The sequence below is a fragment of the Diceros bicornis genome, chromosome 38, assembly GCF_020826845.1.
Source record: "Diceros bicornis minor isolate mBicDic1 chromosome 38, mDicBic1.mat.cur, whole genome shotgun sequence".
Classification (NCBI taxonomy): Eukaryota; Metazoa; Chordata; class Mammalia; order Perissodactyla; family Rhinocerotidae; genus Diceros; species Diceros bicornis.
In genome coordinates, this window is record NC_080777.1 from 26,054,580 (window position 1) to 26,073,846 (window position 19,267).

General features: G+C 36.3%; 1 protein-coding gene across 1 annotated transcript in view; it reads right to left on the reverse strand.

The window, feature by feature from the left end:
* Window positions 1-10,681, reverse strand: part of ZBTB41 (zinc finger and BTB domain containing 41) — a 49,814-nt gene extending 39,133 nt beyond the window's left edge. The window contains exons 1-2 of the mRNA XM_058533736.1: window positions 10,623-10,681; window positions 8,729-9,985 (exon numbers count right to left, since the gene is read on the reverse strand). Coding sequence (XP_058389719.1) covers window positions 8,729-9,851 — 1,123 coding nt within the window. The 5' untranslated portion in view covers window positions 9,852-9,985; window positions 10,623-10,681. The remainder of the gene's footprint in view (window positions 1-8,728; window positions 9,986-10,622) is intronic.
* Between the last annotated feature and the right edge of the window lie 8,586 nt (window positions 10,682-19,267).

Sequence of the window (19,267 nt, forward strand, 5' to 3'; positions counted from 1 at the left end):
AAATTCTGCTGGCAAATTCTCTGAACTTAAATAAAACTTTAAAATGTATTTTTCTTTAATTTAAAATTAACTCATCATTTATGATTTAGTATTTTCATATTTTACTTTCACTATGTATATCCACGAAATAAAGGGATTTTCAGATTTGACAGTCCTCTTAAAACATCATAAAAGGGCAAAATAATATGTTTATATATCCTCTAATATATGATATTATCATCTCTCTTCCCATGGAAGGTAATCTGGAAAGGGTACTACAACTCTAGAATACTCAACAAAACCTAACCTTCACTACAGCCCTTTCATATAAGATCTCTCCAACTTACAGATATTAGGAAACAAGTAAATCGCCTGTTATTTAACTACATGCTTAATACTAAATTGCTGAAGCCAACAACATACATGGGCAGTATCAGAGAACGTGGGAAAACGGAAAGATGAACAGGTATAACATACAGACACCTGGAGTCATACTAATGTGAGATTTGTATTAGAATCTGAATACATATCTGCGTTCTGTACAAATGTTACAGGTATTTCCAATAGAAAGAACGAAGAATTTCGACATAGACTTTCCAAAGAGAAAACTTACAATAAAAAGTGAAATAAAAATAGACATTTTTACTTATATTCCTACTTAGACTAAAATTCTTTTACGTCATTATTTAGAATATGAATTTCCACATTACAGAGGCAGAGCTGCACCACAGGTAAGGGCTCAGACCCTGAATCCATGACCTGGAAAATGAATACTGGATCTTTAAATTGCAGGCTATGTGACCTTGGACACGTAACCTTGCCTCACATCTTTCTCATTTGAAAAAAATAATAACGTAATATTAAAAATGTACAACACAGGGGGCCGGCTCGGTGGTGCAGGCGGTTAAGTGCGCACACTCCGCTGCAGCGGCCCGGGGTTCACCAGTTTGGATCCCGGGCGTGCACCGACGCACTGCTTGTCAAGCCATGCGGTGGTGACGTCGCATATAAAGTGGAGGAAGATGGGCATGGATGTTAGCCCAGGGCCAGTCTTCCTCAGCAAAAAAAGAGGAGGATTGGCAGATGTTAGCTCAGGGCTAATCTTCCTCACCAAAAAAAAAAAAAAAATGTACAACATAAAAATGTATAAAAATAAAAGTGGAATAATAGTGTTTACCTCAAAGGACTGTCATAAGAATAAATGAATACACATAAAGCAGTTACAACAGTCCGACATTATAAACTACCAATTAATGTTGGCTATTATTATTACTCTGTAATCAAAGTTGTGAATGAGCATATCTAGCAGCTAAAGGCAGAAATTTCAATTAAGGGCACTTTCAAGCAAAAGGCAATAAAAATAAAAAATACTATCCATATGAAGAGCAATTTTCAATTAAAAGTTTAGCTTTGCTTTGTCCTGCAAAATAAATATATAAATTTTTCTTCAGGCCAAGGCTAATGTAAAAGAATAGCATTTCAGTCATACACTTAAAAAAAGAAGATAAATCCTATATATGTATATATAGAGAGATATATATATATGTCGTGGAAATTAGAAAAAACCCAAAGTATTCCAAGGCCAGTGAGGAAAGAACGTTATCATAATTACTTGTCTACTTAATAAAATAAATAAATTGCCCAATTTATTACATATTCTACACGATTAAATTTAACAAATACATAGTATATCATCTAAAAATTAATTACATTGCACTTACATAAAGAATACTGAGGAAAGAGAATCAAGGTATTTTCCTTAAGGTAGGGAGAAGGATGACAATCATAAGCAAAGAAAAACAAAAGTATGATGAAAAATCCATTAGGTATTTAGATACAGACCATACAGAATGGTCTATGCAGTTCTTACAAGCATGTAGTCAGAAAACTCAGTCAATGTTTATGCGCCTGCTATATTAGCTGTGTGATTTTAATGAGGCTAATAATGTAACCTCTCTCTACCTGAGCTGATTAACACTTCATGGGGTTGTGGGAAGTAAATGAGTTAATATATACACCACACTTAAAACATCCCAGCACACAGTAAGCATTAATAAATATTAGTCATTATTATTATTATATAGCTTACTAGTCACAGTACAGACACGTAGGTACATCTCAAATATAAATACGGATACACCTGATTTACCAATACATGTTATAACAGATCAAACAGGGGTTTCAGCTCTCCGAGAACAATGGAAGAACTTCGCTTTTTCCCCTTGCCATTGCTATAACTGCCTAGTTTCTCGGTTCTCCTTCTGCCACTGCTAGGGCATATCCACCACTTACACAGGCATATACACACGCTACCACCACTTCCCCTGCTGGGTTGAAGGGATGAGATCTAATACTCGACTTTATTGGCGGGAAGGTGTTCATGTGTGTCCCAAGGTGAAATCCAGAATGACTTTTCACAGACATCACAAATAACAACTAGGTTCTATAAAACAAGAATTGAGCTATGCTATGGTTTAGATCAGTGCTTTACAAACTAAAGGCCATTGGTGTGCATGAAATCAATTCGTTGTGTTGTGACTAACATTGGGAGGAAAAAAGGAATAGAGTAGAAAACATCAGAGCATTCACTAGTTTCATGCAATTTTTTAGCTTCAATTTATGTATGAGCACGTATGTATAAATATGTATACTGTATAATAATATATTTCTGACCGTGAACCATCCAAAAAAGTTGGAAAAACACTGATTTATATTACTTTTTGCAGAGTATAACCAGAACATTACTGGTATAACATAATTTCTTTGGGAAAATGTTTTGAGTCGATTTTATTCTTTCTCTATTACTATAATATGGCACACTTGCATTGGATACCTTAATATTTGTTACACATCATTTACATGTGAGATAAGGTACAGAATCCAAACATTATCAATATGTACTAATATCCCACAATTTTAATTTGGAAAAGATAGAGGACACTGTATGGAATTTTAAAAAGTTTTCCTTGGGGCCGGCCACATGGCTTAGCAGTTAAGTGCGCGCGCTCTGCTACTGGCGGCCCGGGTTCAGATCCTGGGCGGGCACTGACACACCGCTTCTCCGGCCACGCTGAGGCCGCGTCCCACATACAGCAACTAGAAGGATGTGCAGATACGACATACAACTATCTACTGGGGCTTTGGGGGAAAAAAAGGAGGAGGACTGGTAATAGACGTTAGCTCAGAGCCGGTCTTCCTCAGCAAAAAGAGGAGGATTAACATGGATGTTAGCTCAGGGCCGATCTTCCTCACAAAAAAAAAAAAATTGATTGTGAAAGTTCTGACGTTTCATTTTTCTTAAACTTGCTTTTTAAATTATGTAGATGATACATACTTGTGGTAAAAAAAAATGTAAATAAATCAAGAGTACACAGTCTGATTTTTATTTATTTATTTTTTTTGTGAGGAAGATCAGCCCTGAGCTAACATCCATGCTAATCCTCCTCTTTTTGCTGAGGGAGACCGGCTCTGAGCTAACATCATTTGCCAGTCCTCCTCTTTTTTTTTTTCCCCCAAAGCCCCAGTAGATAGCTGTATGTCATAGTTGCACATCCTTCTAGTTGCTGTATGTGGGCCGTGGGCTCAGCATGGCCGGAGAAGCGGTGTGTCGGCGCGCGCCCGGGGTTCTGAACCCGGGCCGCCAGTAGCAGAGCACGCGCACTTAACCGCTAGCTAAGTCACGGGGCCGGCCCCACAGTCTGATTTTTAAACGACGAAATTATAAGTGATTTTTGGAATAGGCCCATTCCTAACTAGGGACTGATCATGCACGTTTAGCACAGATTCTCAAAACTGAAAGATAACTTATCAACCCCCAAATGCTTAAATCTCCTGATTTTGATACCCAAGTGAACAGAAAGAGCCACTTAATAAAAATCTTAAAGCATAAGAAAAATTTTTCACCAAATCTTTTATTTTCCATGAAAATGCTTTTGCTGGAAAGATGTTAAATTAACAATTAGCAGCATTTTCCCTTTTTTTAAAGTGAAGAAAATCTTGCTTGCTTGCAAATAAAAATTAAGTTACATGTAGTTGAATATTAAAACCATTAAAATGGCAGTTAAATTAAAAGTCAAAACCACTTTTAACTATTAACTTCCATTTTCCTACAGACCAGTAGACTTAACAAGACTTAACCAAGAAAAGAACATACAAAGTTTGGAAATTTAAACTGAAATAGCCAAAATTTTTAAAAAAGATTTAAATAAAGGGCTGGCTGGGTGGCATAATGGTTAAGTTTGTGCACTCCACTTCGGTGGTCCGGGGTTCGTGGGTTCGGATGCTGGGAGTGGACCTACACACTGCTCATCAAGCCACGCTATGGCAGTGTCCCACATACAAAATGGAGGAAGACTAGCACAGATGTTAGCTCAGGGACAATCTTCCTCATTAAAAAACAGAAAAAAGATTTAAATAAATTCAGCAAAGTCCAAAGAAATCAATGAAAATGCACAAATTTGAATAATTCATTATGACATGAAGAATCTCTAAAGTGAAAAAAACTTTTTCCTTATTAATTCAAATTTAAATTTTAGTCTCCAAAGAAATCCCACATTTAAAACAAATGGTAGGGGTGTGGGGGGTACTCCTCAGTATAAACACTGTCAACATCTACATTTGTTTCTTCTTTTTTTATGGGGTGGGTAGAATTCAATAATCAAAATGTTCATTTCAAATAAATTTTCAATCAAAAAAGAGTATTCCTTCAGAGAACACTAAACTATGCCCAACTATTCTTGATCACCAATGGAAAACACATAAAATATTAAGAAATTTCATCCACAGTATTTTTCTGAACTGAATCTCAATACAAATTGTGTTCTAAATCAGGAGACATAAAATAAAGATATTTTCACATGAAAAAACTTGACCTTGTGCTTCAGAACTTATTATTCCTCTATATGGGTCATGCAAAATTATCATCAGATTTTGTATGCAGTTTTTATAAAGAGAAACATCACCAAATTAGCTCATTATCTGATCTTGCTAAACCTTACATTATACCTTGAATTTATTCATATGGCATACCCTAAAGAATACTTAACTAAAATATTTAATCTTAAAGTAGAGAATTGCGCCCCTATCATAACTCTTCTCTATTAAGAATCAAGTGGAATCTCTGTCAGGATGGTCTATGAGTCACATTTTTTAGAAAAGCTAAAAAACATTCTCTACCTCTAGAAGAGATTATAAATTTAATCCAAGGAAAGATTTTAGTTCCTAGTAGGAACAATAAAAAGGATAAATTATCCAAATTTTCTCTCTCACTCCATCTGTCATCTTCTCCCTGTTTTTGCCTTTTCACTTACCAGGTTTTTGATATAAGGGGAAAAGGTCAAAGGACTCTTATTTGCATGAGAACAGGCTGAGAATAGGACAGCTGGTAGCCTAAGGAAAAATATAACTGGATCAGGAGTCTCACTCCAAGCAACTACTAAATACATCAGAAAGGATAACAGATCCAAAGTAATGGAATCGAATTAGTCCACTCCATATTGTGGAGCTAATGGTTCCAGCAGAAGGTCTCAGCTTATTATCTCTCATAAACCCACTCCAAGACAGCAAAGTTAGAAACTTAGAAGGACGCCTCACTGACTTCTTACAAATCCAAAGAAAAGTCTGACATCAACCTTTCCACTTAGTTCAATTAAACAAGAGCTTACTGAAAATTTATTATTTGACATGACCTGGGGTATCACAAAGGATACTAACCAAAAATAAGATATAAAACTTGCAGGCTCACAATCTAATGAGATATTTTAAATAACAACCAAAAATCTAGGTGGACATTTTTAAATCCTGTAAAAGGAATGTGGGTAATCTGAGAGGGATTATTGGAAAATGGCCCTTGAACTGTTGTTTTGAAGAATCAACAGGACTTCCGATAGAGATGATAAAGGAAGACATTTAAGAAACATAGGTCTCCTTCTACATATTTTCATTCTACCCATCACCAGTCCACTTAGTCTACATTGAGTGCAACTCTCTGATCTACCCTCATTCCACATCTCATTCCCAATGCCACTTGTCTTCATAGCCTACAATATCCTCCTGGTCCTTTCCAATTTCCCTCTCCACATTGAAGCCAGCATGATCTTTCTAAAACTTCTGTAGACTGTCATTTCCTCTGTCAGTTTTTTCAAGTTTATCACTTGCTGGATAAAATGCAAACTCTTCTGTATAGTATAAAAACCATTCAAAATTTGCCCTCTGCTTACTTGCCAATTCTCATCTCTTGTCATGTTCATCACGCCTCCTTGCCCACTGTGAAAGCACCCACCCCTTAGCAACTTCCAGAACACCACACACCTCAATGTCTTTGCACGTGTTAGTCCTTCTACCTTGTAAATTCCTCCCTCTTCTTTAGGTCTCAGCCCAAATACTACCTGCTCTGTGAAATCTTTCCTGATTCCTTTAGTCCTCTGTACTTATCCTGATAAGATTATCTTTATTGCAATATGATTGTGTTTTTGCATGTACTCATTAAACTCTAAGATTCTTGAGGACAGAAAATATATCATTTCATATTTGCTTAGCAGTATTTGGCATATTAGAGACACAATAACCGTACTAGATTAATAAGAGTAGCTAACATTCCTTGAACACCTTCTAAATTTCACACAATATTTTAACACAATATTTTAAGTGATTCACAAGGACTATCCCATTTAATCATCATTATAATCTTCATAAGAACACACTATTAGCATCATATCAGCATCACCCCACTCTACGTATGAGGAAACAAAAGTACAGGCAGGTTAAGTAACTTGCCCAAGACCTGGATTCAAAACTGCAGGCAGTCTGACATCACCACAGCTCATGCTTTTTAAACCAGTATGATATAATCTCAATCTCAATCTCTCTCTCTCTAAGCACCTGGGAAAAGTAAGCAGATCCGAGGAGGCTACACAAAAGAGGGAGGTGGGTAAAAGAGGGCTGTAATGTAAATACACTCAGAAAAGTAGGCTCAAAATAAGCCTACAGAGTGACCTACTGATTCCCACAATTATCTGGGCTGCCCTCAGTTTAAAAAGCTGCAAAACGCCTTCCTCTTAGTATATCGGGACCTTAATCTTGAGCAGTATTTTCCCAAATTGTGTGCAAAGAACTCTAGTTTCTTGGGACATTGAAAGAAGTACTCCAAAAGTGTCTTGTAGTAAAATTATTTGAGGAAATGCCAGGTTAACAAGTTTCTTTACTAGAGAATTTGACAGTTAATACAGATTGTGAATTACAGTGTATAGTCTTCCCAATCTTACTTGTACATAGAACCCCTGTCTCACAGGCCTAGAGTTCAACAGGATGGTTAGAGATCTAGGTGCTGGGCCTTCAATGCCATTTGTGAACTGGCCCCCCTTCACTCATCTCAAGTCAAATTAGGTCAAATTAAGGCAGAATACAAGAAGCATGTGCTAAGAATACAAAGTCTAAGAAGCAGAATTTATTGGAAAGATGAAATATTCTCAGATATCTCAACCCAAAAATGTTGTTCTCTTCTCTATACCCCTCCTAGTATTTGTTCATAGCTCTACAAGAGCATTTATCCAGCCTGAGTTTAAGTTACTTGTATTTGTTTACTCTTACAATTGATTGAGTTACTCGAGAAAAGTTATTTTATTCAAGTTTGTACAGAGCCTCAAACACAGTAAAAATAGTAATAATTATTAAATTTGATTGTCAAAAATATTCTGATTCAGAGACAAAAATATTCAAAGGCATAATAAAAAGCAAAAACATGTTACCACTGTTATGCCATTGTGCATACTGTCGCATATTTTGAGAGCAAATGATTACTAATACCTTATAAAACCAATTTCCACCTATATCGGTAACAATACAGCAAGACACACGGGGATATATAGTAAACTGCACAAGTAATTTTACAAGGTCAAATTGCATTTATATGTTCCTATTATTATTATACGTGGCAGAAAGCATTTCACAATTTCATAACTCTGACTTATATGGAAATAGCTTAACTGTTGCAATTTAAAAGTTCACATCAGAATAGTTCATTTAAGATATCTCCAAAAATTATTTTATTAGCAAATATTAAATTAAATGTTCACTGACATATTTTTAACTTAAGGTTATGGACCACACTTCCTACAAAGGCTTTTCCAATAAGGGAAAAGTTGATTTATTCATCATTATAATAACCAAAGAATACTACTAATTAGGACACTTCTTAAAGTCTCTACCTATAGAATTAAACTACATTCAGCACAGTTTTATCCTTAGCTGTACATTAGTCTAATCTGAAACATCCCAATTCTAAACCGTACTAGATACTGGAAAAGTGACTATATTTCTAACTCACATATCACCATGTTCAAGGGGGAAATAGCTAATAAATTATTAAATTAAATCTGATATAATCCAATTCAATTTTATGAGTCAAAAATAGCACTTATCTATGAAATTAAATTAGCATATAAATCAAAGCTCTACACTCATAACTATTGATACTCTGGAGTTTTTTATACCAAATACATGACCTAATGATCTGTCACCTACTGTTGGGGCATGAGGAAGAGAAAACCAAGGCTAACATAAATACTGAAATTAATTCCTGAATCACAACACATTTAAAATAACAGAATAAAATGTTTTGAAAATCAAATATCCACCCTAGTTAAGTACTCTTTTCAAAAGTTACTTTCAAAGTTTAGTTTTTAATTATCACCTTTAAAATATCCATGAAAAATAAGTTATCAGAGACAGAAAACAAGCTTTCTTTTCTTACCTATTCGGTCAAATGTTTTATCACATTTAGGACATTGCAATATTTTTTTGTTACTGTTCTGAATGACTACAGGAGTTAACCCCTCATGAATATTTCCTACAGAATCACCAGCCTCAGGCTCCTCTTCTGCGTCATTATGATCTTTTTCACTTTGTTCTTCAATGTCAGAGTACTCATCTGACATTTCCTCCTCTAGCTCATCTTCTTCAGCATTATATTCACTTCCAGGATCCTCAGAATCATTTCTATCTGACTTTTCCTTATCAAAATTGTCTTGATTCAAATTGTCGGACCCATCACCACTGTCTTGTTCATCATCACTGGTGTCATCAAACTTAACAGGGCACTTCCGATTCCTTTTTGATCTTCTTGTGGAAAAACTTCTCTCCAGCATTTTTAACCCATGTTTTTTCCCTAACAAAAGGGACCTATGGGTTTTAGCCAAATGATTCTCCAAAGACTTTTTATAACAAAAATGTCTACTACAGAATTTACACTGATGATTATTTGATAGTCTTCCAGTTAATTCATTTAGTGTTTCTTCTGGTGATGACTTTTCAGTTAGCTCAGACTGAAAAGTGGCAACATTTTCATTATTTAGCAGCTTAACTGCGTCTATAATGTCCAGAAATTTCGCAGCCTCTAAAACAAGAGGTATTTCATATTTGTACACAAAAAACTCTGATGTGTAAAGAAATTCAAGCAAATGCTGAAACACTGAGTGTGTTACATGATCCAGGGTAACAACATCAGTGCTTGGATTTTTGCTCAAACACGCATGAAAATAACTACTGCCAACAGCAACAACAACTTTGTGTGCACTAAATTCTTTTCCTTCTACTACGATAAGTAAGTCACAGAACGACGGTTGTTTCTGCCTGTCGTCATTTAAATACTTTAGCAAATTCTTATTATACTGCAAAGAACTCAACAGTTTTCTCTGATCTGGAGAGGGAGGAAGTTCCTGATAACAGCGAAGAGCTTCAGGAGTCGGTCTTTCTGTGGAACGAGTATAGGCTACTTGGTCACACTCCACTGCCACATTTCCTTCTGCAGAATCGTTATGATAGCCTAGATGGATCTTCTCGTCAAGATCTGAAGTAACCTTTCTCCTTTTCTTCATTGCAGTACAACAATTTCAGAACAAGAAACTTCATAAGTGTCTTGAGGGATTTATTAAAAAAAAAAAAAAAGAAAAAAAAACTAGATTGTCTTGGATAACAGCTTCTGGAGGGGCGTGCCCGAGGGTGTCATGGTCTGCAAGAGAGTAAGAACCACGTAAAATAACTCCATGGCAAAGCAATCCTAAATCCTTCACGGCATTTCCACGCATCCTCTCTGAATTATAACTGAATTATGATCCAGGCACGGCTTCCACTCATTCGTGACTAAGATTTTAGGGCGGAGAACAAGGAGGGCCGGGTTGGAAAAGACAGCCAACAAAAGAATAATTTTAAAGGAAGCCAAAGCACACCTTTCAAGCCTGATTCAGAAACAGGGTGGATAAAGGGAGGGCAGAAAAGGGAGGAATCCCTTCTAGATCTTTGAGGGTACAGGTCGAGGAGGGCGACCCGAGGGGTTTAGGGGCGCTGGGATGGTGACAATAAGGCCGTCGCGGCCGCGGAATCCAAGTGTCTCCATTAACATGCTTTCCCAGGGCGGGCCAGGCACACCTCTTCGGGGACAGAGGACGTCCCCCGGCCGAAGCCACCTGGCGGGACACGGCCCCAGGAGGGGCGCAGGGCTGGCGGAGCAGGGTCAACCGGAGGGACGGCTAAAGCAGGCAGAGGAGCCGTCCCAGGCCCTGCCCGGGCGGAGACTGCGCTCGCCCACGGCGGGCCCGCTCCCCCTCCCACCCCGGTTTCCCAGGGCAGACGCCCCACAGATCCATTACCGGGAACCCAGGGCTCCCCCGCTGGCTCCCAGCCGCTGAGCTCCACTCCGGGCGCGCTGGCTCCAGCGCCTACCCACTTCCGGGTTCAGCCCCCTCCCCTCCCCCCGCGGCTCCTTCCCTCCCAGAGCCTCGCCGCCTCGGCCGCCGCCGCACACGTCAGCCGCGCGCGCAGCCGCCCGGGGACACGGGCGCGCGGCCCTGCGCCGGCCACTGCGCATGTGCGCGAACCCCGCTTCACGCATGCTCCGTCAGTTCTCGCTCCTCCCTCGGGGAGCCCAGCTACTCCCGAAATCCGTTAGTCCGTGTTTTCGCGGTGGTTTGGTGGCCTGCTGTGATTGAAGGAAGAAGAGAGGACTGATGGGGAGCTGAGAGGAAACTGGCAGAGAGGCACAATAGCAAGAACGGATTTCATCCCCACGGATGTATTGCATGGTTTGTGATCAACCACGCAGCCACGCGCGGAGCTGGTCTCAGCGCAGACTGCCCTGCATCTAAAGAACAGGTGTTGGCGTCGTTGCGATGTTTTTGTGATTTAAACGTCTAACGCGGTTGCTCCTAAAATTGTTTTTTAACTTCTTATTGTACACAGGACTCACGTGTATGTAAGTATACAGCTGATAGGACAGGAAAGGAAGCCAAAACAAAAAGAAAAGAAAAATCCACAAGGAGAACTTTTGGAGTCAGTGCCTAAGATTTTGCATTTCCAATCGAGTCCCCCAGGTGATGCCGATGTTGCTTGTCTGAGGACCACAGTGTTAGTAGCAAGGTTCTGGATCATGTGGTTTTACAGACACAAGGGAAATAAGACGGAGGCTGAGACCAAATAGGATGGGTGACAGATTAGTGACCCCACGCCTTCCCCCACCCCGCCCATCACCCCCTCACACACAGGTGTAGCTGGAAACCTAGAAGGGCCGCGCTCTCAATGGAAGAACTAGGGTGCAAATTTCCTTCTACAGAGAGAGGGAGCCTTTAAGGAAACTTGACTGTCTGAGATCTTCTCAAGATTTGCAAATAAACTGTTAGAGCTTTTCAGGAAAATTTCTAGCAAAAAATCACACATGAATTCGGACAAGAATTCATATCATCTGGGTGACTCATCCCAGAAAAACTAGCCGTCTGAAATGAGAGTAAATGTAAAAACAATATAGTGAAAGAACTGTAAAAACAATATCTGCAGGCCTTGGATACACAAAGCCTGAAGATATTGGAATTCTCAAAAACAGAAAATAAAATAAGTATATTTAAGATATTGAGAGAAATAAAAGAAGGAATTAAAAGGAAAATGAAAAAGCAAGAAATTATTAAAAATAACCAAGCAGATTAAGAAAATAATTTAGAAATGAAAGGTCTCTACTGTAAAAGTATTTAGAACATAGACGGAAATGTGTAATTATACATTCTTATATTAAAACAGAAGAAAGGCTAAAACAAGGTACAAAATGAATATATCCAAAAAATAGAAAATATTTTTAACGAGCAAATAATGAAATATTGAAATGTACGATAAAGAGAATCAATAGAGCAAAAATCTGGATATTAGAATACTTAGAAAGTTGAGAACTTTCTGGGAAGATTTGGTTATTGATAAAAGTGAAAATGCAAATATAAACTAAGTTTATTTTCTTAATAGTTTTGTAAAACTTGTCGAGCATATAATGTCACTGTTTGTTCAGATGAGTTCTTTACAATTTACCTTAAAAATTCCAAAAGCATTCCGTTATTAATAATGTCTATATATGCAAAACAGTTTAACTGTTCTGATGGAATTTGCTAGTCTTTAACCTGTTATTCACTGCATGCTTAACTGAATTGAGCAGTAAATCTGTTTTATGGAAGCCAAATCTCAGAAACATAAAGATAATATAACTGTGAATGCAATAGTGATTAAAATGATGGCTATAATCCTGTCACAAAATGTTTTCAACCTATTCTTTAAGAATTGACAGAACTTGGAGCCAACCGGGTAGCGTAGTGGTTAAGTTTATGCAGTCTGCTTCTGTGGCCCAGGGTTTGCGGGTTTGAATCCCGGGCACAGACCTGTGCATCACTGGTCAAGCCATGCTGTGGCAGGCGTCCCACATATAAAGTAGAGGAAAATGGGCACAGATGGCCCAGGGCCAATCTTCCTCAGCAGAAAGAGGAGGATTGGTAACAGATGTTAGCTCAGAGCTAATGTTCCTCACCAAAAAGAAAATAGCAGAATTAAAGTGAGAAAGACAAACTAGATTAATAGTGGGGAAATTTTTAACACATCTTTGATAGTAACTGATTAGATCACAAGATAAAATCACTAAGAATCTATATCAATTTTTTTCAAATTGTTAACAGCATTGATCTAAATGACACGCATGAAATACTGCACTTAAGAGCTACAGTATATACATGGAGCACTTACAAAAATTGATCAGGTATTAAGCTGTAAAGCAATTATCAACAAATTTCAAAGACATTAGGACTAACAAATACTCCACCCACAATGTAATGAGATCATCAATGAATAGCAATAATAATAATGGAAATTAAAATTTTCCATATATTGGAACCTAATATAACTTCCAAATAACTTATGATTCAAGAAAGAAACCACAATGGAAATTACCAAATAATTTTAATTGAATGATAATGAAAATGCAACATACCAAAACTGTGAGATATATCTAAAGCCGTGTATTAAGAGTAGTTTATATCTTTAAATTCATGTATTACCAAAAAATGCTGAAAATTAATGAGCATCTAAGTTCTCAAGAAGTTAAAAGTTAGAAAAGCAAATTAAATATAAAGAAAAATCAAAGCAAATAAAGGATAAGACAGAAATTAGTGAAATAGAAAGGAAGCATACTTATAGATCAGCAAAGCCAAATGTTGGTTCTTTGGGAAAAAAAATAATATTGATGAACCCGTAGCAAAGTTGACTAAGAAAAAATATATACCTATATAAGAAATTAGGACATTACATATTCCACAGTTATTAAAAATTAATGACATTATTCCAATAAATTCAACAATATAAAATAGACAAATTATTCAAAAAACAAAACATTATTTTAACAGACTCATAAAATTGATATTAGTAGCAAGAATAGTGAAGAACAAAAGAAGGAACAAATAAAATGAGGAATAAAATAGATATCATTACAGATTCTAGTCACGTGAAAAAGATGATAAGGAGATTTAAGCAATTTTTTGACAAATTTCAAAATATAAACTAGACAAATTCCTAGGAAAATATAAATTATTAAAATTGAGTCAAGTTGAACACTCCTATTTTTAATAAATAAATTCATTATGAAAAGTTTTCCCACAAATAAGAACCCAGATAGTGAATTATATCTACCATTTAAGGGAGGAATATTGCCAGTTTTACACAACTCTTCCAAAAAAATTTATTTCAAAAGAGGAAGGGAGCACTTTACACCTTATATTATGAGGCCAGCTTAATCCTAATATCAAAACCTGGCAAAGACATTGCAGGAAATAAAAATTATAGGTCAAACTCATAAACTTAGGTACAGACATCTTAAAATCAAATCCAAGTGGTATGTGCATGTGTGGGTGAAGAGAGAGAGAGACAGGGACAGAGAGAGAGAAGGAGATAACTGAATTGGATTTAGTACAGGAATGCAAGAATTGTTTAAATTTGGGAAAAAAAAAACAATGTAATTCTTCGTATTAACTGAATAAAAGGCGAAAACTATTGATCACCTCAATAGATGCAGAAACATATTTGATAAATTTAACACATAGTCATGACTTTTTAAAAAATATTAAACTAGAAATAGAAAATATCCTTTTAATTGATAAATCTACCAAAAGAAAAAATCAAATACCATACTTAATAGTAAAATGTGGAAGATTTCCGTGGAATTTGAGAATGTGCCCAGAATGACTTCTGTCATCATTTCAACTTGACGTTTTCCTGGAGATCTTACCCAGGAGAAACAAGCATGAATAAGAAATAAAAGACACAAAGCTTGGAAAGGAAGAATAAAATTATCATTACCTACTGGAGACATGTTTGGATATTTAGAAAGTTTAAAAAAAACTATGAATAAATTATTAATATAATAAAGTTGTAGGATACAAGGTTGAAGTGCAAAATAAAATAATATTTCCCTATACCAGTGTGATGGTTAATTTTATCTGTCACCTTGGCTAGGCTATGGTGTCCAATTGTTTGGTCAAATACCCCTCTAGATGTTGCTGTGCAGGTATTTTTTAGATCTCATTAACATTTGTATCAACTTTAAATAAAGCAGATTACCCTCCATAATGTGGATAGACCTGTTAAAGAGAAATTATTCCTGACGCTTGTTAAAGAACATAAGGCAGATTTTATTTAGGGGGTCTACTACAATGAAGTTTGGTAGTAAGGGAGGGAGATAGGGCTCAATTCCAAATACAACAAGGAAAAGTGGGAATTTATAGCCCAGGAGCAGGCTAAGGGAGGGAGCATGTCAGTGGATGGAAAATTACTAAGAGGAAACCTCAGGAGTAAGAGAGGATTCTGGCCAAACTGACCTAAAAGGGCTCTTGCTGAAGGCAAACTAGGGTGATCAAATGTCACCTGGGGGGTGGTGGAGGGTGAGGAACCAGTTATCAGATATTGACGATGAAGGATTATGGCTAAGCTGACTTAGCAGGATTCTTGCTAAAACTGAACAATGCACAGACAAACACAGAAGCTGAAAAGTCAGGGCCTAGTTGAGAAAAGAGTTTAGAGGAGGCTGGTTAAGTTTGGTCAAGGAATCTTTGTTAGAACTCATGCAACTGGTTGAAGGCCTTAAGAGCAAAGACTGAGCTCTCTAGGAAGCAATTCTTCCCAAGACTTCAACATAGAAACTCTGGCTGAGTTTCTAGCCTGCTGCCTTGCAGTATTTGGACTCAAGCCTGGAATGTCAACTACTTGAATTTCTAACCTGTAGGCCTGCCCTATGGATTTCATACTTACCAGCCCCCACAATTAATTATGTGAGCCAGTTCCTTAAAATATCTATCTCTCTGTCTGTCTGTCTGTCTGTCTATCTGTCTGTATATCTGTCTGTATATCTATCTGCCGTGTTTGTTCTGTTTCTCTGGAGAACTCTGACTACTACACCAGCAATGAACAATAAGAAAATAAAATTTGAAAAATAATACCTTAATTTTCTCAATCGTATAACACCAACATCCATATCCCTGAGCTGTCAGAAGTTTTTCTCAGAGGAAATAGCAGGTTGAGTGAAGGCCCATGGGGAGGGAGCAGAGACAGAAAGCCAAGACAGAAAGGAAATCTGCACTCTCCAGAATCTCTTCACTGTGTCTTCCTTTTGGTGATCTGTTGTGGTCTTCATGCAGCATCCTTTAACAGGCTGTTTCATAAGTTTATTTCTTAAAATGAAAATATTTTTCATTTATTCATTTAATGCCCTTTGAACAACTACTTTGTACCAAGCATGTAATATTTTAAATAAGCTTAATCATAAAAGATGTTTTTCAACAGCATCAAAAATATAAAATACCTGGGAATGAATCTAATCACTTATGTTCAAGACCTGCACTCAATTCTCTACAACAGGGCTGAGAAACTTTTTTCTGTAAAGGGCCATATATTAAATATTTTATGTTTGTGAACTACAGAGAGTCTCCATCTCATTTTATTCTTCATTTTCTTGACAACCCTTTAAAATGTAAAAATTTTTATTATCTCATGGACCATATGAAAACAAGCCATGGGCTGAATTTAGCTTATCAGCTGTTGTTTTCTGAGCCCTTCCCCTAAAACACATCCAGAAAAATTAGAGAAGACTTAAATAATTTAAGAAATATGCCATATACATAGATTGGAAGAATCAATATTGTAAAGATGTCGGTTGTCCTCAAATTGATCTATAGATTTAAAGACATCAATAAATTGGACTTCATCAATATTAAAAACTTTGTTTTTCAAAAGACAATTAAGAAAATAAAAAGGCAAGCCAGCAATTAACAGAAGACATTTGAAAAACATATATCTGGTAAAGGACTTATAACCAAAATATAAAAAGAACTCTTACAACTAATGAGAAGGAAAAAAATACATAAAATGAACAAAATATTTGAACAGACACTTAATGAAAGAGGACAAGCACATGAAAGATCTTTCCTGTCTTTAAATGACATCTTAAAGGAGATGCTGATTAAAACTGCAGCGAGATACCACCATACATCTATTAGAATAAGTAAACTTATGAAGACACAGTATCAAGTGTTGGTGAGGATGTGGATCAACTGGATGTCTCATACACTTCATGTTGGAATGTAAAATGGTACAGGCACTTTGGAAAATAGTTGAGCAATTTCAGAAAATGTTAACCTTACCATGACATACAGGCTAGCCATTCCATCTTTATCCAAGAGTAACAAAAGCATTATATCCACACAAAGTCTTATATACAAAAGTTCATAACAGCTTTACTTGCAATAGCCAAAAACTGGAATCAACCCAAATGACCAACAACGGGTGAATGGATAAAAAATTGTATATTCATAATATAGGATACTACTATTTAACAAAAAAAGAACAAACTAATGATAAAGGCAACAACAACAAAGATTAGTCTCAAAATAACTATGTTGAATAAAAGACAAAATGAGTATATTCTATATGATTCCATTTATCAAAAGTCTAGAAACTGCAAATTATAATGACAGAAAGCTGATCAGTTTGTTGCTTGATGACAGCAGGTGGGATAAAAATTTGTGATACATTAAAAAAGGGCACAAGAAAACTTCTGTTTGTTATTTTAATTGTAGTGATGATTTCAGTAGTGTATACACATGTCGTAACTGATCAAATTATACACCTTAAATGCATGCAGAGTATCGTGTGACAATTAATCCTAAATAAAGTCATTAAAAAGAAGGAATGTCACACAGACACATGAACAGAGACATACAATGAAACAATAGAAAAATACAAAGTCTGGAGATTCAAATTCACAGATGAATTTCTATATAAAAAGGTGAAATTTCAAGTCTGTAACAAAAAGATAGACTTTCCAGTAAATGACAAGAGATAAAGAGGTGGGCATCAGAAATAAAAGTAAGTTGTACATAAACTTCTAAGTGGACCAGGATAAGTTCCAAATGGATTAAAATGTTCAATGTAAAAACGAAACCATAAAAGTCCTATAACAAAATACAGCAAACTTCTAAATAACAGTAAAATGAGGAAGGTCTCTCTAACCATGAATCAGAATTCAGAAGCAATTAAGGGAAAAAAAATTGTTAAATCAACCCTATAAACTGTAAAAAATTTGCATGGAGGCGTTCCAGTATCAGTAACGGTGTATTAAGTAGCTCAAAGCGATTTTCCTGCTGTGAACAGCTGAGACAAAATGTTTTTGAATGCATGGGATAGCTACCAAGGTCATGTGTGAGGAATCGTGAGGGCCTGGTCTGCAAGAAAAAGAAGCTCAAAGAAATGATTCTGTCATTTGGGGGAGCTTCTCCCTAAGAGCAGTTACCAATTGGAAAGCGGTGACTGAGAGGCTGGTAGATCCTTGACAGACTTGTGAAGCAGAGAAATAAAAATTGAAATTTGAGTACCATGAAGAAAAGGAAGGGCCCTAATAAACACCCCATGTTTTCAACTAGACTCTGAAAGGCCTAACCTATGAGTAAGAATGTACCAGAAATAGGTTACCCATCACAGGATTGGAGACCTTAACATTTTTATTTCTTATCTGAGGGAGGCAATTTGGAATTGCTTCTCCTCTCAGTTTAGCTGCCTGCCAGAAGCAAAATTAAATCCTATCTTGATTAAGATGACATCATCCAGACTCTTAACTTGTTAATTTTTAATATACAATATCCAGCATCGAATCAAACTCACACAAAAAAAGATGGGAAATTTCCAAAAAAGTAAGAGACAAGATAGATTCACAAGAGATCAAAAAAATGGGTCAAGACAACAACAACAAATAAACTATGAGTAATGTGTTCAAGGAATTGACAGAGAATCTTGAAAATTTCAGCAAAGAAATGGAAATCAAATAGAAATTCTAAAACAGGAAAACACAATAGGTGAAATTAAGAACAATAGATGGGTTTAACCTAAGATTAGAAAGAGCTGAAGAGAAATTATTGAACTAAAAGATAAATCAGAAGAAATATCCAAAATAAAACACAAAGAGACCAAGAATGGATAATACAGAAAAGAGCAAAAGAAATATGTGGAAGACGTGAAAAGATCTAATGTGAATAATTAATACAACCAGAGAAGGAGGGAAGAATGAGAAATAGGAAGAGGCAACATTTTACAAGATAACAGCTGATAATTTCCTACTGATGAAAGACATCAAGCCAGAGATTCAAGAGACACCAGGAACTTCAAGTAGAATAAGTTCAAAGAAAAGTAAAATTGGGCATGTCACAATAAAACTACTGAAAATCAGACATAAGGAAAAATATTTTAAAACCATCTGTATGACAAAAAAAGGGTATTGGCAACAGAGAAGCAAAATTAGACCAACAGCTGATGGCCCAATGGATGCCTTAGAAGCCAAAGACATCTTCATGATATCTTGATATCTTAATTATACTAAAAGAAAATAACTGTCAATCTAGAATTATATATCCAGTGAACAAATCCTTCAAATAAGAAGCAAAATAGAAACTTGTTA